The sequence below is a fragment of the Vipera berus genome (genome assembly GCF_964194415.1).
Source record: "Vipera berus genome assembly, chromosome: 1".
In the NCBI taxonomy this organism is placed as follows: Eukaryota; Metazoa; Chordata; class Lepidosauria; order Squamata; family Viperidae; genus Vipera; species Vipera berus.
In genome coordinates this window covers 140228871-140245270 of record NC_138202.1, presented here as the reverse complement: position 1 = coordinate 140245270, position 16400 = coordinate 140228871, and the positions used below count along the sequence as shown (strand labels likewise).

The window sequence follows — 16400 nt, the reverse complement described above, 5'->3', positions numbered from 1 at the left end:
AGCTGCGTGCGCACCTCCCCAAACTTTTGGAGAGGTGCGCGCGTAGCTCCGCGCGAACGGGCCGCGGCGTCGCTCTTTGAGGAAGCTGCCGCGGCCCGTCTGCAAAGCTGCCGAAAGCGGCAGCTTTGCAGATGGGCCACGGCAGCTTCCTCAAAGAGCGACGCCACGGCCCGTTCCGAGAGGTGCGCGCGCACCTCTCCGAACGACCGGAGGTGCGCGCGCACCTCCCCAAACCTTTGGAGAGGTGCGCGCGTACCTCCGGGCGAACGGGCAGCGGTGCCGCTCTTTGAGGAAGCTGCCGCGGCCCGTCTGCAAAGCTGCCGAAAGCGGCAGCTTTGCAGATGGGCCACGGCAGCTTCCTCAAAGAGCGACGCCGCGGCCCGTTCCGAGAGGTGCGCGCGCACCTCTCCGAACGACCGGAGGTGCGCGCGCACCTCCCCAAACCTTTGGAGAGGTGCGCGCGTACCTCCGGGCGAACGGGCAGCGGTGCCGCTCTTTGAGGAAGCTGCCGCGGCCCGTCTGCAAAGCTGCCGAAAGCGGCAGCTTTGCAGACGGGCCGTCGCCGTCGGGCAACCAGGAACCGGTTCCATCTCACTTTTTAAAAAAATGGCAACCGTGTGCGTCCGCGCATGCGCAAAATGTTTTTTGTGCATGCGCGTGCATGGACACACGCACGCGGCTCCCAGTTTTTTTAATTTGTGATGGAACCGGTTCCCGGTGGCTCTTTTCCTTTTTTAGGTTGCCGACCCCTGCTCTATTCTAATGAAATAAGGCTTAAGAAGAAAATTTTTGAAAACCATGCACAGTTTTGCCATTTTGTATTCTAAAAGACAGAATGGAAACAGTCCCATCCCTGATACTAGCAGCCATTTGACACCAATTCTGCTAAACATCTACCAGAGATTTTGCAGTTAGCTCCCAATATTCAAAACTGCCTTTCAGTTTCTCATTTAAATTATTATTTTTTTCTTACCAGCAACTTATGGAAAACAATGCTTTAACACAATTTTTTACTGCTTATAGTATTCCAATCATTGTGGTCCAGATAACCTTATGAAATCTAATTGTATCTATGGTCTACAAAGTCATGCCTCATTAAATACTCATTAATAGTAGTTCAAATTATCTTATTGCAATTTTTTGTTTGTAATTGTTATATTTTGTTTTAAATTATTTTTTTTAAAAAATGGTATTGTTTCTTAGCTGTCTGTGGGGGGGGAATGAGGAATTAAAGAAAGACAGAAATTGCAATAGTAGTAATACCATACAATATAATATTACAATAATAGTAATGATAACGATTTTCATTGAAAGCATAAAATAGAAATCCTAAATGAACAACCTCAAAGTACGTCTGATTGAGGTCCCTTCCAAGTACCACTATGTAACACTGTAAAGCTAACACCTAAATACATTTATTTAATCTCTCAAACTCCAGTAATATCATCTTTAACAAAAGGCTATATAGTTGCTATCCTACATTTGTTTACCTGAAAATGGGGTAAACATATGTAACGGGACTTTTTTCTTAGCAGACTTATATACAAGGTAAAAATTTTCCTGTCAGTCTAGGGCAGGGGTAGGCAACCTTGGCTCTTTTATGACTAGTGGACTTCAACTCCCAGAATTCTGAGGGGAAAGAGAGGTTTCTGAGGGGAAAGAGAGGCTTCCAAGCTTAGCCATGCTGGCTCAGGAATTCTGGGAGTTGAAGTCCACAAGTCATAAAAGAGCCAAGGTTGCCTACCCATGGTCTAGGGCAGTGGTGGTGAACCTATGGCACATGTGCCAGAGGTGGCACTTAGAGCCCTCTCTGTTGGCACGCGCGCCACTGCCACAGCAGCAAGTCCATCAGGCCACCTGGAGCAGAAGCCCTGCCCAGCACAAAGGAGTCGAAGCGGCCGACTAGCTAGCTCAAGTAGAGGTGGTAGAGCAGAGGTCACCAACCATTGTTGATTGGTGGACTGGAAGAAAAGGGAGGGGGAAGCATTTTACATGAATGCATGTACACCCAGGGCCACGAGCACACACGTGCTACAAATGGGGTGGGGCTAGTGCCTGCGTGATACTAGCCCTGCCCAGTTGTTGTGTGGTGCAGCGCCTTGTATCTGCACCCAGTGTCGTGGCGGCGGCCATTTTTGCACCTTGCAGCATGGTGGCCCATTTTTGCACCCCCGATTTTTGCATGCCAGAGGCGGCACTCAGAGATGCCTCCCTGCCCCCCCCCCAGATGGCACTACAATGCTGATATGGCCCTGGCACTTTGCGACAAATAAGTGGGTTTGGGGTTGCCATTTGGGCACTCGGTCTCTAAAAGGTTCGCCATCACATGGTACTCATCTCCAGTTTTTGGACGAGGGAACCAACATTGTCCGAAGACAATTTCTGTGGTCATGTGGCCAGCATGGCTATACACCAAAGGTGGAGAGAATGTTGTTACCTTCCCACCGAAGTGGTACCTATTCAAACTGCTAGGTAGGTAGGAGCTGGGGCAAGTAACGGGCACTCACCCTGTTGCACAGAGCTTGGGTCTCCAACCTGGGCTGTCAGCTCTCCAGCTGACAATTTGAGTATCTTTAACCACCAAGCCATTGCACTCCCACAGACTTAGATAGGACTGTGTTAATCATGATAAACAGCTAGTCCACTATGCCATTTAAAACATTCTTCTGGGCCATGCAAAATATTGTAGCTCACCACAGACTATTTTGTTATTGTAGATTTAATGAAAGCTTTAAAACAAGGGTGTCAAACTGCCAGCCGGCCTGTGGGCCGGATGTATCATACCAAAACCGCACCCACCCCATTGCCGACAATGGGAAAAAAGTCACGATACATCACGAAACGTCACGTGACATTACGAGTTTGACACCCCTGCTTTAAAAGAACCAGATATTGGTCTAAGCCACACATTGTGCTAAGCTATGATTTGTGTAATCATGGTAATTGCATAATAATAATAAATATCACAAAATACAAAGACCTGCAAATAGAAATAGAATGACTGTGGCAAAAGAAAGCAAAGGTAGTACCAATAGTTGTAGGTGCCTTAGGGACAATCCCAAAACAATTGGAGCAGCACTTGAACACCACCAGCATTGACAAAATCACCATCAGTCAACTGCAGAAGACGGCTTTACTCTGAACAGCTTACATCCTGCAACAATAGCTGTAACACCATCAGACATCCACATCTGCCTATCCCAGGTCCTTGGGGAGGACTCAATAAGAGGACAAAAATTCCAGATCCAGTCTGAACATCTAGTTGATTGTGTGATGAATCATAATAAATAATAATAATTGCACAATTGGGATAATACCTCATAAGGTATGGTGGCTGAGGTCATACAGTGAACTGAACTGAATTGAAAGAAAACAAATCACATTCTATGCTAGAATAAGGCAAATCAAAGGATGGGAGGGCTTCCTTGAGTAATCAGATTCTACCAGGAATTTGTAATCCTAAATATCAGCATGGGCACAGTGTTAGTAAGGCCCTGTGCCATAGCATTAGGCTGCTGAGGTCTATTTTGCAATTGCTGTCCTATTACTAGTAACCTTGGTTTATTTGTTTGCATTGTAATTAGCATTCTGCAATCCTCCTTGTAAGAACAAAGGGCTATGTATGAGAAACAACCTATGCTCCTGTATGGAAGGTTATGTTGGAAGAAGGTGTCAAAAAAGTAAGTTTTTCCACTTTGCTTTAACTTTCCAAATATCTGTTGCCTTAGAAATACCTTATAACCTAGGGAGGGTTTCTTATTGCAAGCATATTAAACAGGACACTTTGCTTGGATTAATCTTCTAATCTTTCACTTATATCATGGCACGTATATGGTGGTGGGATTCAGCCAGTTGGTACCACTTCGGCAGAACTGGTAGCTAATTCTTTGTTGCCCAGACCCAGAATGGACTTCCGGAAGTGGCATCCACACAGAGAACTGGTTGTTCCCACCACTGCACGTGTATCAGTAACTTTACCACAAAAGGCAGTATTTCCATTTACTGGAGGTTTCCTGATATTATATCCCAGTACATTAGTGGCATTAACATTGCATCAAAGACAAGAAAAGGTTTAAGCCACTTTGGATCTGATCCTGTCTGTGTATACATTTAAATTCATTCCAGCTTAATAGAGAAAATCTGTATGAGCGATAAGCTAATTAGATGAATTAAAGTTACTCAGGAAAGTTATTAAAGCCCAATCCACAGGCATTGACTATGACAATTTAAATTGTCACTGCTTACAATCCTTCTACCCTAATGAATACAGTTAGTTAATAAGTTGTGTTTATGTATTTTGGTAGCCTGTTTTCTCCCTATTAGTTACAATGCTATCCATTCCTACATAACTAGACCACTTTTATCAGTTTTTTTAGTATTTCATTAAAAGTGTAAACTTCGTTCTTCAGGCAAAAGTAAATCTACTGAGAACATCATAACTAGTAGAATCTTCCACATATTAACAGTAATAAATTTGTTCTCTAATACTAAGAATAATTAAGAATATTTCATTTCTATCAACAACTGTCCAGGAGATTTTTAAAAGGCAGGCAAACAGAATGTTCATGACTCATTTGCCATGACAATTGAATATTACAATAGCACAAAACAGTCAGAAATTCAGATTGCATATACAAGAATGTCCATTTATTTAATAATAAACTACTGAACTTACTTTTAAGTACCTGATATAGGGCTTCATAGCTGTGGCATGCTCAGAGAATATTCATTGAACATCATAGGAGTCACTTTCTGGAAAACCTGCACAGCCACATTGAAGGAGAAAAATGTCTAAAATCTCTCTAGGGCCAACCAAAATGGCACAAAATACTTTTTTATATTTCAGGTTTTCCAGAAATCTCTCAGGGAGCTATACAAATATACTACTAGAGGTACAAATACAATGTGTACTAGTTTATTTAAATGGAAGAAGAAAAATATCAATCTTATTTGAGTTCAGGCCACTACATAGTCAATTTTCTTTTGTCAATGTGTAATTTCTGTTCACTATTCATATGACCTCTGTCTCTACCTAATTGGCTTTGCTGCTTGACCCTATAATTTTCCTTGATCATCTCAATCCACTTGCCTTCCCTGTTATGCCAGTTACATAAGAGGGTCAAATAGATTTGCTACGTATTTCAGGGAGAGAGATTAGACTGAACATGCTAAGAAAGTTTTCTTCTTCTTAATCATTTCACCATTCTACATGTCCTATATCCAGCCACCAACAAATTAATGGCCTCATCTTAATAGCATGTCCTGTTGGATAATAATATTAGTTATACATTGTACAATGTGGTATTGGACCAGATTGTTGCAATGATTTAAACCTGCCTTCTACAATCTTTACTTTGGAAGCATATTTGATGAATTCAGTAGGAGCTCCTTGAAAGGATATGACAGTAAAATTTATAAACTGGTATCGGCATTGTATTTCCATAGCAGTAGCTATGAACAAATGATGAACATATCTAAATCAAACTATGACCCATTTGTAGATTGAAAAATTGAAAGGATGACTACACATCAATTATATATAAGGGGCTTTAAAAATATGATTTTCCAGAAGGCTTAGCGCCTCTTCAATTAGGCCTACCAATTAAGATGTTTCTGACTCATGTAGTACCCAAATCATGAAAAGTCTATAACTTAAAGGTACGTCCTGGTAATAGATATGACAAGTAATAGTCACAGATGATTACAACTGATGTGATCATCAATTACATATGATACAATGTAGCAATTTGAATGAGAAGTAACCTTGGTTTGCAATAGTTGTGGTACAGTTATAATATCTAAAACCAGTTCTACATCTGGCAAGTTTGCTTTATTTTGTTTAATTATTGAGAAGCAAAGTACAGGTAGTTGTTACTTACCAACTTTGTTCAGTGACTGATCAAAGTTATGAACAAAGAAACAATCAGTCCTCAAAACTGCAGCCATTGCAGTATCCCCAATAGTCACCTGATAGCAATTTGGGAGCTTGGCAACTGGTAGACTGGTCACGGCGTCTCATAGTCACTTGCTTGTCTTTTGTGACCTTCACAGCTAGTTTCCAACAAGCAAAGTCAATGAGGAAGCCAGCAGAAAGTCACAAGTCAGAGTCCTGTGGTGTCTTAATGACCTGTAGTGATTCATTTACAATCATAAATTGAACTGACAAACTGCTATTGTAAGTCAGATATAGTCACTTTACAACCTTGTCATGTAGAGCCATGGTAATGCAATGGTTAGAATGCAGTATTGCTGGCTAATTCTGGTGACGGACAGCAGTTCGATCCTGACCAGCTCAAGGGTGACTCAGCCTTCAATCCTTTCAAGGTGGATAAAATGAGGACCCAGATTGTTGGGGGCAATAGGCAGACTCTGTAAATCTCTTAGTCAGTGCTGTAAAGCACTGTGAAGCGGTATATAAATCTAAGTGCTATTGCTATATGGGTCAGTAGAAATCCATTCCCTTTTCATGTCCATATCAATAAGCTATAATTTTGGTTTTCTATTTATTTATTTATTTATTTTATATTTGACCACAATTCATTATTGTAAAAGTCACTGCTAGGTACAATTGTTCCTTATAGAAATATTTTAAAGTATACTTTTAAAAAAAGAAGAACAAATTGCTTTAGGCATTTTCCTAGCAGAACTACCCGCAGTCATATTCTGCGTTTAGAAAGAACTTCTTGAATTTCCCTTGTTTCTTCCATCTGAGGGCATTTAGACAGAAAGTTCTATTGAATGATTAAATGACAATGAATGAATTGAATGAATGATAAATCTATTGATAAGCGTTCAATAGGATATCTCCTGATTTCTAAAAATATAGCAGGATGCTCCACCCAAAGGAATGACCTTCACGAGTCTTATTAAACACAATTTAATAGACTTTAGTGCTAAATGGCTATATCTTGTTTTCACTACAGGCTATGCTTGAAAGAGGGTGCACCCAAGATGCTCTCTGCATCTTCATTTTAGCCAAACTATAACCAAGCATGTCACTTCTCATTTCTTGCATATAGTTATTGAACTAAAACCAGATAATAACCACTGTTGCTGTTAATCAATGTCTATTTAAATCATTTTAATGACATTGGGAGTGTGTTTGATGATTATCTCCTGGGCTTGTTAGTAAAATATACCAGCTTTGAACTAATTCTTGCTAGTGACTTTAACGTGGCATTGAATCCAGTGAAGAAGCCTTTTACTTCCTCTGTTTTCTTTTAATTATCTATCAAAAAACCTGCTTTTTTGAAAGATAAGGAAAATAATTACAGGGATAGAGATTAGCTAATTAGAATTGGGTTTGTTTGTTTTAAAATTCTAATTGGATCAGTTAAAGGAGACTCCTAAGACAAAATCCTCTAGAGTGGAAGTGGGTGGAACTGCTATCTCAAAATGTATCCAACAGAATAGTTGGTTTTAAGTTTGATTTTATCATGATAGGGATCATTTCTCTCTCAACCTGAAATTATATTATAAGGTTTCAGGTTTCAAGTCCAAAGCACAGTTGTGCATATGAAACTATCTCAGTCAAGAATACTCAATAGCCACTTTCCATTTTTTTAAGCTTCCTTGTAGTCTCTCAGTGCCCTGAAGCTAGGCTATCAGAAAAAATAATATGATTATTGGATTGAATCTAAAGAAAAATTGAAAGACATTGCTGAAAAAAGGAAAACTAAAAAAAAGAAATTATTAATTAGAAGAAGCTAGCTGAAGCAACAAACGATCAATATTCCAAATATTATCTTTTGTTTTTTGCAATTTTTGAACTACTCTTCAGCCAAAAATGCCTCTAGGGTAGGATGTTTATGTTTATTGTTTTATGTTTATTGGACTTATATACCGCCCTTCTCCCGTAGGACTCAGGGCGGTTCACAAGGAATTTAAAATAACAATACAAATTACAAAAGTTAAGAACAATTAAAATAATTAAATTTAGTCCTTGAATAAAATAAAACCCCTATTAAACTCCAATTAAAACCCAATTAAAATAAAATTACAATTAAAATTCTCAGTCCTGGCCGGAAAGCTCAAAGAGCCAGGTCTTCAGGTCCCGGCGGAATGAACAAAGGTCAGGGGCAGTCCTGAGCTCTACGGGCAGCTGGTTCCAAAGGGCAGGTGCACCCACAGAGAAGGCCCTTCCCCTGGGTATTACCCGCCGGCAATCTTTTGCCGGTGGTACCCTGAGAAGGCCCTCCCTGTGGGAGTGCACAGGACGAAGGGAGCTTGATGCTGGCAGCAGGTGTTCCCTCAAATATTTCAACTGAGACATGGATAGAGCCTATTGAGAACTAACATCTTTGGTGATGGCTATAAAATATTTATTTGGTTGGTCTTCTTCCCTATCTGTTTCTGAGGTATCTGCCCTCATAGCAGAGCTAAAGAATAATAAAGTCATTTGAGGGAAGGGAATTTAATCTTGACAGAACTATATTAAAAAAGCAAATTTTGACTGGTTGGCTATCATACTAGCTACCTTCTATTACCTCATTGGCCTTTCTTTCAAATTCATGGCTAGTTTCAATCTCTAACTTTGAAAAGGTAGTAAATTGGCCTGACCAATTAATGTCCAAACAGCCTCCTGAGCATTATTAGTAAATTAAAATCCAGGCCTCTATATAAGAAAGTTGTTGACTGGCTGACTCAATATAATATGTTGCCAACTTTAGGTCTGGACGGGAGCTCAATCAATGCATCATTTGGTGAAGAAGTACTTAGATTACCTTCAAAGCTGTCTCTCTGCTGTCTTTATTTATCTGAAGGTGGCAGACAGAGAGGAGACATGATGAGGAAAAGTAACAACAACAAGTCCCTACTGATTACCCAGTACTTTGATTAATCATTATTCATGTAAGGTGCACCATGCTGCTAAAAGAAAAGAAAAACAAGGCTAAATACTCAGTCCCTTCCTCTTTAATTGATTTTATTCATTTTATCCTTCAGGGTTGGCAAACAAACCTGTACCTCTCTTTTTGCATGCTAATAACTTGAGTTTTGTCACAGGCTGGCCTGGGGCAGATTTTTCAAATACCAACCACATTTTGTAGGAAAGAAAGAAAGAAAATGACTGTTAATTATAACAAACCTAAAGTGCTTGTGTTTACTAAGAGCTATATTAATTGTAATCCTGATAGGAAGGTAAATTATACCATCATTGAACAAGTTAGGCACCGAGTACTTCAGGGTCCCCTTTTCCAGCCATCTTCAGCATGGAAGGATCATCACTGTTTAGGCCCAGAGCTGTTCTGCTAGCTGCAGAGGCCCTACATTTGTACTTGATACAGTGAAATTATTCAGTCTCCATGATCATCCTTTTTGCTCTGTGACATGTACCTCTGTTAGTATAAAGGTTTAAGAGCTTTAGAAGGAATCCAAACTAAATTGTAAAGAGCTATGCTTCATGTGCCAGATGTGATAAATGCTCCCTTTCATCTGAAATTTGATCTTTCTTCTGCAGGGGCTTGAGTAAAACCTGCTATTAAAACTGCAGCTCAAACTAATCTTCACAATGGAATCTCTGATTCCCTTTTCTTCCTTAAAAATCTTTGTTTACCTGGAAGAAAGGCATAGGTGGGGCCTTTCAGCCCAATTCTTAATCCAACAATAGCATAAGAAAGCAAGTCAAAAAGGGGGAAAAAAGGATATTCTTTGAAATATTCTGTAAAAGTGTTTCTGTGCAAAAGGACTTTTACTTTAGTCAGCTGTTTTGTTAATATTATAGTTGTCTTTCATAGGAGAATATTCTCATTTGCTAGTGGTTTGCTCTATTAGTGCACCTGAGGAATTTTTTTTCCCCTGCTAGTGCATTTGTCTACAGAACTATCAGCTGGAATTCCAATTTTTGTCCAAAATTAATTATATAGGAAGGATTTGGATCTAACTTTGGGACTGTCTACTTGGTGGATACTTTTGATTTTTAGTTAGGTATCATTATGTATATTACTCTTTTATAATGTTTGTATTTTGTTACTTGCTTTCTTATGCTCAGTGTTTGGGGTTTTGTTTTCTGAGTGAATTGATTTTTTTAAAAAAATATATACTTTGATCTAAATCCAAGGCCTATTTATCTTGCTTCCCTAAAATGAGATTACTTTTTCTCTGTAAAATAGTGTCTACATAGTCATAATCTTGGGAAATTTCGCATCTGAGTTTTGATATTCATCAGATTCATCTTTCTAATGTGAGCAGGAAATAATTGTCAATACAGTTCTTATGATCAGATTAGATCTACTGGATGCCCAAGAGTGACTGATGACAATCATTATAATTAATCTTGTGTTGCAGTCACTAAATAAACAGTTGTAAATCAAGGACTACCTGTACTATAAATTTGTTTAAAAATTAATCAGAATAAATTTTCTTCATTATGCCATTTCTTTATGTAGGCTTTTCAGCCAGCTGCTACAGTTTGAGACAGCCATATTTTTTCTCTTGCTTCTATCTATAATTTTTTTCATTAAAAATAGCATTGAGAGTAAAAGGGTATGTTTAATGCAGGTGTAGACAAATATAGTATGTTATGTAAACTCCATTTTCTCAAATTGACTGGCACCTGAAATGCAGAGTTTTGACCCTGGGTGCTTACTGAGAAATAACCACACTATGACTATGCTACTATACGTTTGGAAGCAAACTGAAGTGGATGCTAGGATTAGCAATAAAATGCATGGTAATGCATGAAGTAATACACAGCCTCCCTAGATAATCCATTTTACTGAAAATTTCATTATTTAGCCTCCACACAGCAGAAACAACTCCTTCAATTTATTGCCCTCTTAAAAAGCAAAAGGTGGGATAAGCATCTCCCATTTGGCTACTACGTGCCTTTATGTCAGGGGTGTCAAACTGCTGGCCCACAGGCCAGATGCGTCACGTGGAAGCTGCGCCCACCCCATTGCCGGCAATGGAGAAAAAGCTCTGATATGTCACGCAACATCACGTGACGTCATGAGTTTGACATGTCTGCTCTATGTCATCCTCAGCTTTATAGAGGAAAGACCTGGCAATGTTTTCTGCTTAGACTGGTTAAAAAAAACAATGCACACCACATACATTGTGTTTATTATAGGTTATTATGCCCTAGAAGAACTATACAAGAATGAGCTTAATGTCCCTGATAATAACAATGAGTTGGTCACTGACCTCGAGCCAGACATTCTAGAATGTGAAGTGAAGTGGGCCTTAGAAAAGCTGAGCAACAACAAAGCTAGTGGAGGTGACAGTATTCCAGCTGAGCTATTCAAAATCTTAAAAGACGATGCAGTAAAAGTGCTACACTCAATTTGCCAGCAAATTTGGAAAACTCAACAGTGGCCACAGGATTGGAAAAGATCAGTTTACATTCCAATTCCAAAGAAAGGCAGTGCCAAAGAATGTTCAAACTATCACACCATTGCACTAATTTCTCATGCTAGTAAAGTTATGCTTAAAATTCTACAAGCTAGACTCCAGCAGTATCTGGATTGAGAACTACCAGAAGTACAGGCAGGATTTCGAAGAGGCAGAGGAACTAGAGATCAAATTGGTAACATACGCTGGATCATGGAGAAAGCTAGAGAGTTCCAGAAAAACATCTACTTCTGCTTCATTGACTATGCTAAATCCTTTGATTGTGTGGATCATAACAAACTGTGGCAAGTCCTTAAAGAGATGGGCATACCAGACCATCTTATTTGTCTCTTGAGAAACCTATATGCAGGCCAAGAAGCAACAGTGAGAACTGGACACGGAACCACTGATTGGTTCAAAATTGGGAAAGGAGTCCGGCAAGGCTGTATACTGTCGCCTTGCCTATTTAACTTATATGCAGATCACATCATGAGAAAGGCAGGGCTAGATGAATCAAAAGTTGGAATTAAGATTGCCGAAAGAAACATCAACAACCTAAGATATGCAGATGATACCACTCTAATGGCAGAAAGTGAAGAAGAACTAAAGAGCCTCTTGTTGCGAGTGAAGAAGGAGAGTGCAAAACTTGGGTTGAAACTAAACATTAAGAAAACCAAGATCATGGCATCTGGCCCTCTCAATTCCTGGCAAATAGATGGGGAAGAAATGGAGGTAGTGACAGATTTTATTTTCCTGGGCTCCAAGATCACTGCAGATGGGGACTGTAGCCAAGAAATTAAAAGACGCTTGCTCCTGGGGAGGAAAGCCATGGCAAATCTAGAAAGCACACTAAAAAGCAGAGACATCACCCTGTCAACAAAAGTGCGTATAGTCAAGGCTATGGTCTTCCCAGTTGCAATGTATGGCAGTGAAAGCTGGACCATAAGAAAGGCTGAGCACCAAAGAATTGAAGCCTTTGAACTCTGGTGCTGGAGAAGACTCCTGCGAGTCCCTTGGACTGCAAGGCGATCAAACCGGTCAGTCCTAGAGGAGATCAACCCTGATTGCTCTTTAGAAGGCCAGATCCTGAAGCTAAAACTCAAATACTTTGGCCACCTAATGAGAAGGAAGGACTCACTGGAGAAGAGCCTAATGCTGGGAAAGATCGAGGGCAATAGAAGAAGGGGACGACAGAGAATGAGGTGGCTGTATGGAGTCACTGAAGCAGTAGGCGTGAGCTTAAATGGACTCTAGAAGATGGTAGAGGACAGGAAGGCCTGTAGGAACATTGTCCATAGGGTCGCGATGGGTCGGACACGACTTCACAACTAACAACAACAACAACATTGTGCCCTAAAATTTAGTCATTTCTGACTTTGAAATAGTGAATATGTCGGGCCTCGGGAGCCCGACACTCGAAGGGGGGCCCCTCCACCCCACCGCCACACCCTGCCTTCCTCCCGCCGACCTCACCAGGCTCCATGGCGGCTCGGAAGGCTCTGGGACCCGCGCCGCCACTCCCGCCGCCTCCGGACGCGCCGCGGCTGCTGACCTCGCCCGGCGGCGCGTCTGCACACGGCTCCCCGGCTCGGAAGGCTCCGGGACCCGCGCCGCCTCTTCTGCCGCCTCCGGACGCGCTGCGGCTGCTGTCCTCGCCCGGCGGTGCGTTTGCGCAAGGTTCCCCGGCCTGCGGCTTGCCCGGTGGAGGCTCGGGTCGGCTCAGCGTCTCAGCGGCCTGGGAGGCTTCGAGCACTTCGGCCTCGCAGCGGACTGCTTCAGAGACTCCGCCGTTGCAGCTGTCTCCTCTGGCCGACACCATGCCTGCGCAGGACTGTGTGGTTCGGGAGCTGGCGACGCCATTAGCGGATGGGTCCCTCCCCGCTGCGGTGACCGGGTGGCTGGGGGCCTCGGGCGTGGAGGACGACAGGGGGGTTCGGAGTTGGGCGCGGCAGGGAGTGGGTGAGGGGGAGGAGCACGGTGGCGGCAACACATGGGAGGGGGCTTACCTGACTGGGCGACGGGCGAAAGGCCTTGTAGGGGAGGGGTGGGGAAGTTATAGAGAGTGGGAGGGCGGGGGCGTGTTTGGGTGGAGTATGGGTGGGGTTTTTGGGTGTGTATATAGTAGCGTTGGCTGCAGGTAGCGGCCAACGCTGGCTTTGTTTCTTGTTGTGGCTGTTGCCCTGAAGAATAAAGTGCTTCTAGACCGCAGCGGAAGTCTCTCGTTCCTGTGTTCGGCACCTGCCCTGCTTGTTGCAGGACGAGGTTTGACAGAATAATTAGGTCAACACAGCATACATATCTGTTGAAAACCAAGCTTAATAGCCGTTTAAGTTTTTGAAATGATAATTCAGAATATTCTAAACAACCAAAAATTCTCCTTTTCAGTGTCAGTGCTTTAGATTAAATATAAATGAAATTTCCCTGATACTAAAGGTAACATTTGATTCAGTTATAAACTAAATCGAAAAAGAAATAGCTAATTCTTTACAGGATGCTTCTTTCAAGATTAGAACAGTAAATTTAGCCAGGAATAATGAAACTAATGGGATGAAAATCAGTTATTCTGAACCAGATTTCTCTCATTTTCAGGGAAATATTTTTTAAAAATTGTGATTAGTACAGAATCACTCAGATAACACTCGCTTATTTAGAAGTAGAAAGAGATCTGCCACTAGTGCAGGGCTCACTACCTGTGGGCTCACAGTTTTCCAGGATTGTAAAATCAAAATTTAAAAATTGATATATATGGAGAGCAATCCAGATAGAAAGCACTTAACTGTAGGGAGATCCAGATTCTAGTGTTGTCTTAAATCAACTACATCACTTTGGGTCAGACAGATTCTCCCAGGCTAAACTGAGAAGTCAGAAAACATCTGTCTACCAATTCATATTACCACCAATAAAGAAGAATATTTGTAGCTCAGGGTTGAAATGAGGGGTCCTTGGTGCTCTCTGAGCTAGATTGTTTTCTTGCAGATGTTTCATTACCCAAACTATGTAACATTATCAATGCTCACTGCAGTTTGAGTAATGAAATGTCTGCAAGAAAACAAGCATGCTCTGAGAGCACCAAGAACCCTTCAATCCACATTAAACCAGTAAGGTAAATTATGGTCTACAACCTTCAATAAAAGGTTTTTTCTTCTGTAGTGGATTCGTTTGGGCTAGTCACCATAACAATATGTGCGTGTTTGTCCCAACTCTCTTTGGAGTGGTTTACTCCATTTAGACTCTGATATAAGTTTTTAATGTAAAGTATCAATTTGTTATTGTGGTTTCTGATTTATTACAATGCTGTAAATTGGAAGAGATCAACTTTCTTTAAAGGAAAATTAATCCATTTATGTAAGTATGATTTCAAACATTCATAAAGACTCAGACATGAAGAAATGATATCTTGGTTAGCAGTGCTATTTTTGTAAGAAAAAAGGTGCCAGAACTCAGCCCTCCCCCCCTCCCCCACCAGGACATTCCTTGATCGGCAACCTTTTGCTCCCCTCCCAAGGTGGATGGAATGAGCGGGGATGAAACTATTACAATGACTCAGGAACTGACAAAACAAGAATAATACTGTGTGTCTAAGCATATTTAGGCAACAACGTCCCTTCTCAAACAACACTACAACTCTCAGCAGACTTTGCTGGTTATTTACACCCTCTGAGCTGAGAGGGAAGACGGAGGTGGGCGGGGTTACCGCTGTTGCCATAGCTGTATGAGTGACATATAGAATCAGGGGCACTTCTACGACAAGCCGTGAGTCAGTCAGGGGGTGCTGGGGGCTGATGTGCTGCCGAGGGCTGGTCTAAGAGTGCGATCAGTGTTGGGCCTTTGGCCTGTGAAGCCAACTAACCCGATTGACAGTTCAAGGGCAGGAGGGGACCACAGGAATCACCTTTCACAGCCACGTCTATCTCAGCACCTTGGGAGCAACCACAGCATCTTCTAGAGACCCTCCTCCCCCTCCCCGTTTTCCTTACTTCTTCCGGGCTAGGGTTCTAGGTTGGTCGCTCTCCTTGCACGAGGTCCAGCCATGTCCAGGCTGCTGGGGCAGTTGTTTGAGATCGGCCAAGGGGAGAAAGGCAGCAGGAAGGGGCCTTCTCCCCAGGAGGCCATCCAGAGGCTTAAAGAGACCAAGGACATGCTGAGTAAAAAAAGGAGTTGCTAACCTGCTTTCCAGTTCTGATGTGTTTCTCTTCTGCTACAGGGAAATGGAATTTGTAGGACTAAAAAAAGTTCAGTCAGACCTTTCAACTCCTTGTGAGATCTTTTTTTTTTGCAAAAAGTTGGAAGGTCTGACTGAACTTTTTTTATTTCTACAAATTCTGTTGAAAAAAGGTGGCAGAACACCGTTCCATGCGTTCTATGAAAAAATGCCCTGTTGGTTAGTATTGACCTGCTATTAATTAAAAGTTCCAAGTCTGTTTTTTTGTTGTACTTTCAATTAAAATGCATCATTCATTTTAATAATCTCCTTTCTGACAAAGATACCAAAAACGTAAATTACATAAAACAAATATATTAAAATTAGATAGCTAAGCTACGAAACCCCTTGATTGTGATATATTTCTCAAAAAATTCTCTGTTGAAGGAATGTGAATTCTGCTGTTGAAAATAATTCAGGAATATTTGCTGTGCTATCTTTCTGTTCTACCCTTTATCCAATATTTGGGGGGTGCATTAGCACCCGGGAGCTGCATTTGATACATTTAATTGTTTGGCTAGTATATATTGCTTAGAGCAAGGCTCTTGCTTTCTTTGAGGTGGGATAGATTATTGAGGTCAATTTTCCAGCCTTCTGGGGAGGGGGGAAATCCAATGTTTTTAAAACGATATCTTCCAACTCAGCACAGCAGCACAGTCCTGTTTTCCCTTATCTCCTATATTATTCAGGTGATGCAGTGACAGGTAATCATTGTACTACGGCTTAACAGAATCTAAATTATAGTTTTGGGAAAGGTTAGTTAAGGGCACGGACCTTCAGTTCTTCTGAAATAGCTCAGACAAAAGGCTTATAATGGAGATCAGGAAACTGATTTAATATTCTTTCTACACAGGAATCCACACTTAATTTC

At 41.4% G+C, this 16400-nt stretch overlaps 1 protein-coding gene across 1 annotated transcript in view; it reads left to right on the top strand.

Annotated features, from left to right (window-relative positions):
* The window catches only part of VWDE (von Willebrand factor D and EGF domains), a gene marked incomplete at its 5' end in the record, with an annotated part of 228776 nt that overhangs the window by 155642 nt on the left and 56734 nt on the right, over positions 1 to 16400 (top strand). Inside the window, one exon of the mRNA XM_081339263.1 lies at positions 3585 to 3680. Coding sequence (XP_081195389.1) covers positions 3585 to 3680 — 96 coding nt within the window. The remainder of the gene's footprint in view (positions 1 to 3584; positions 3681 to 16400) is intronic.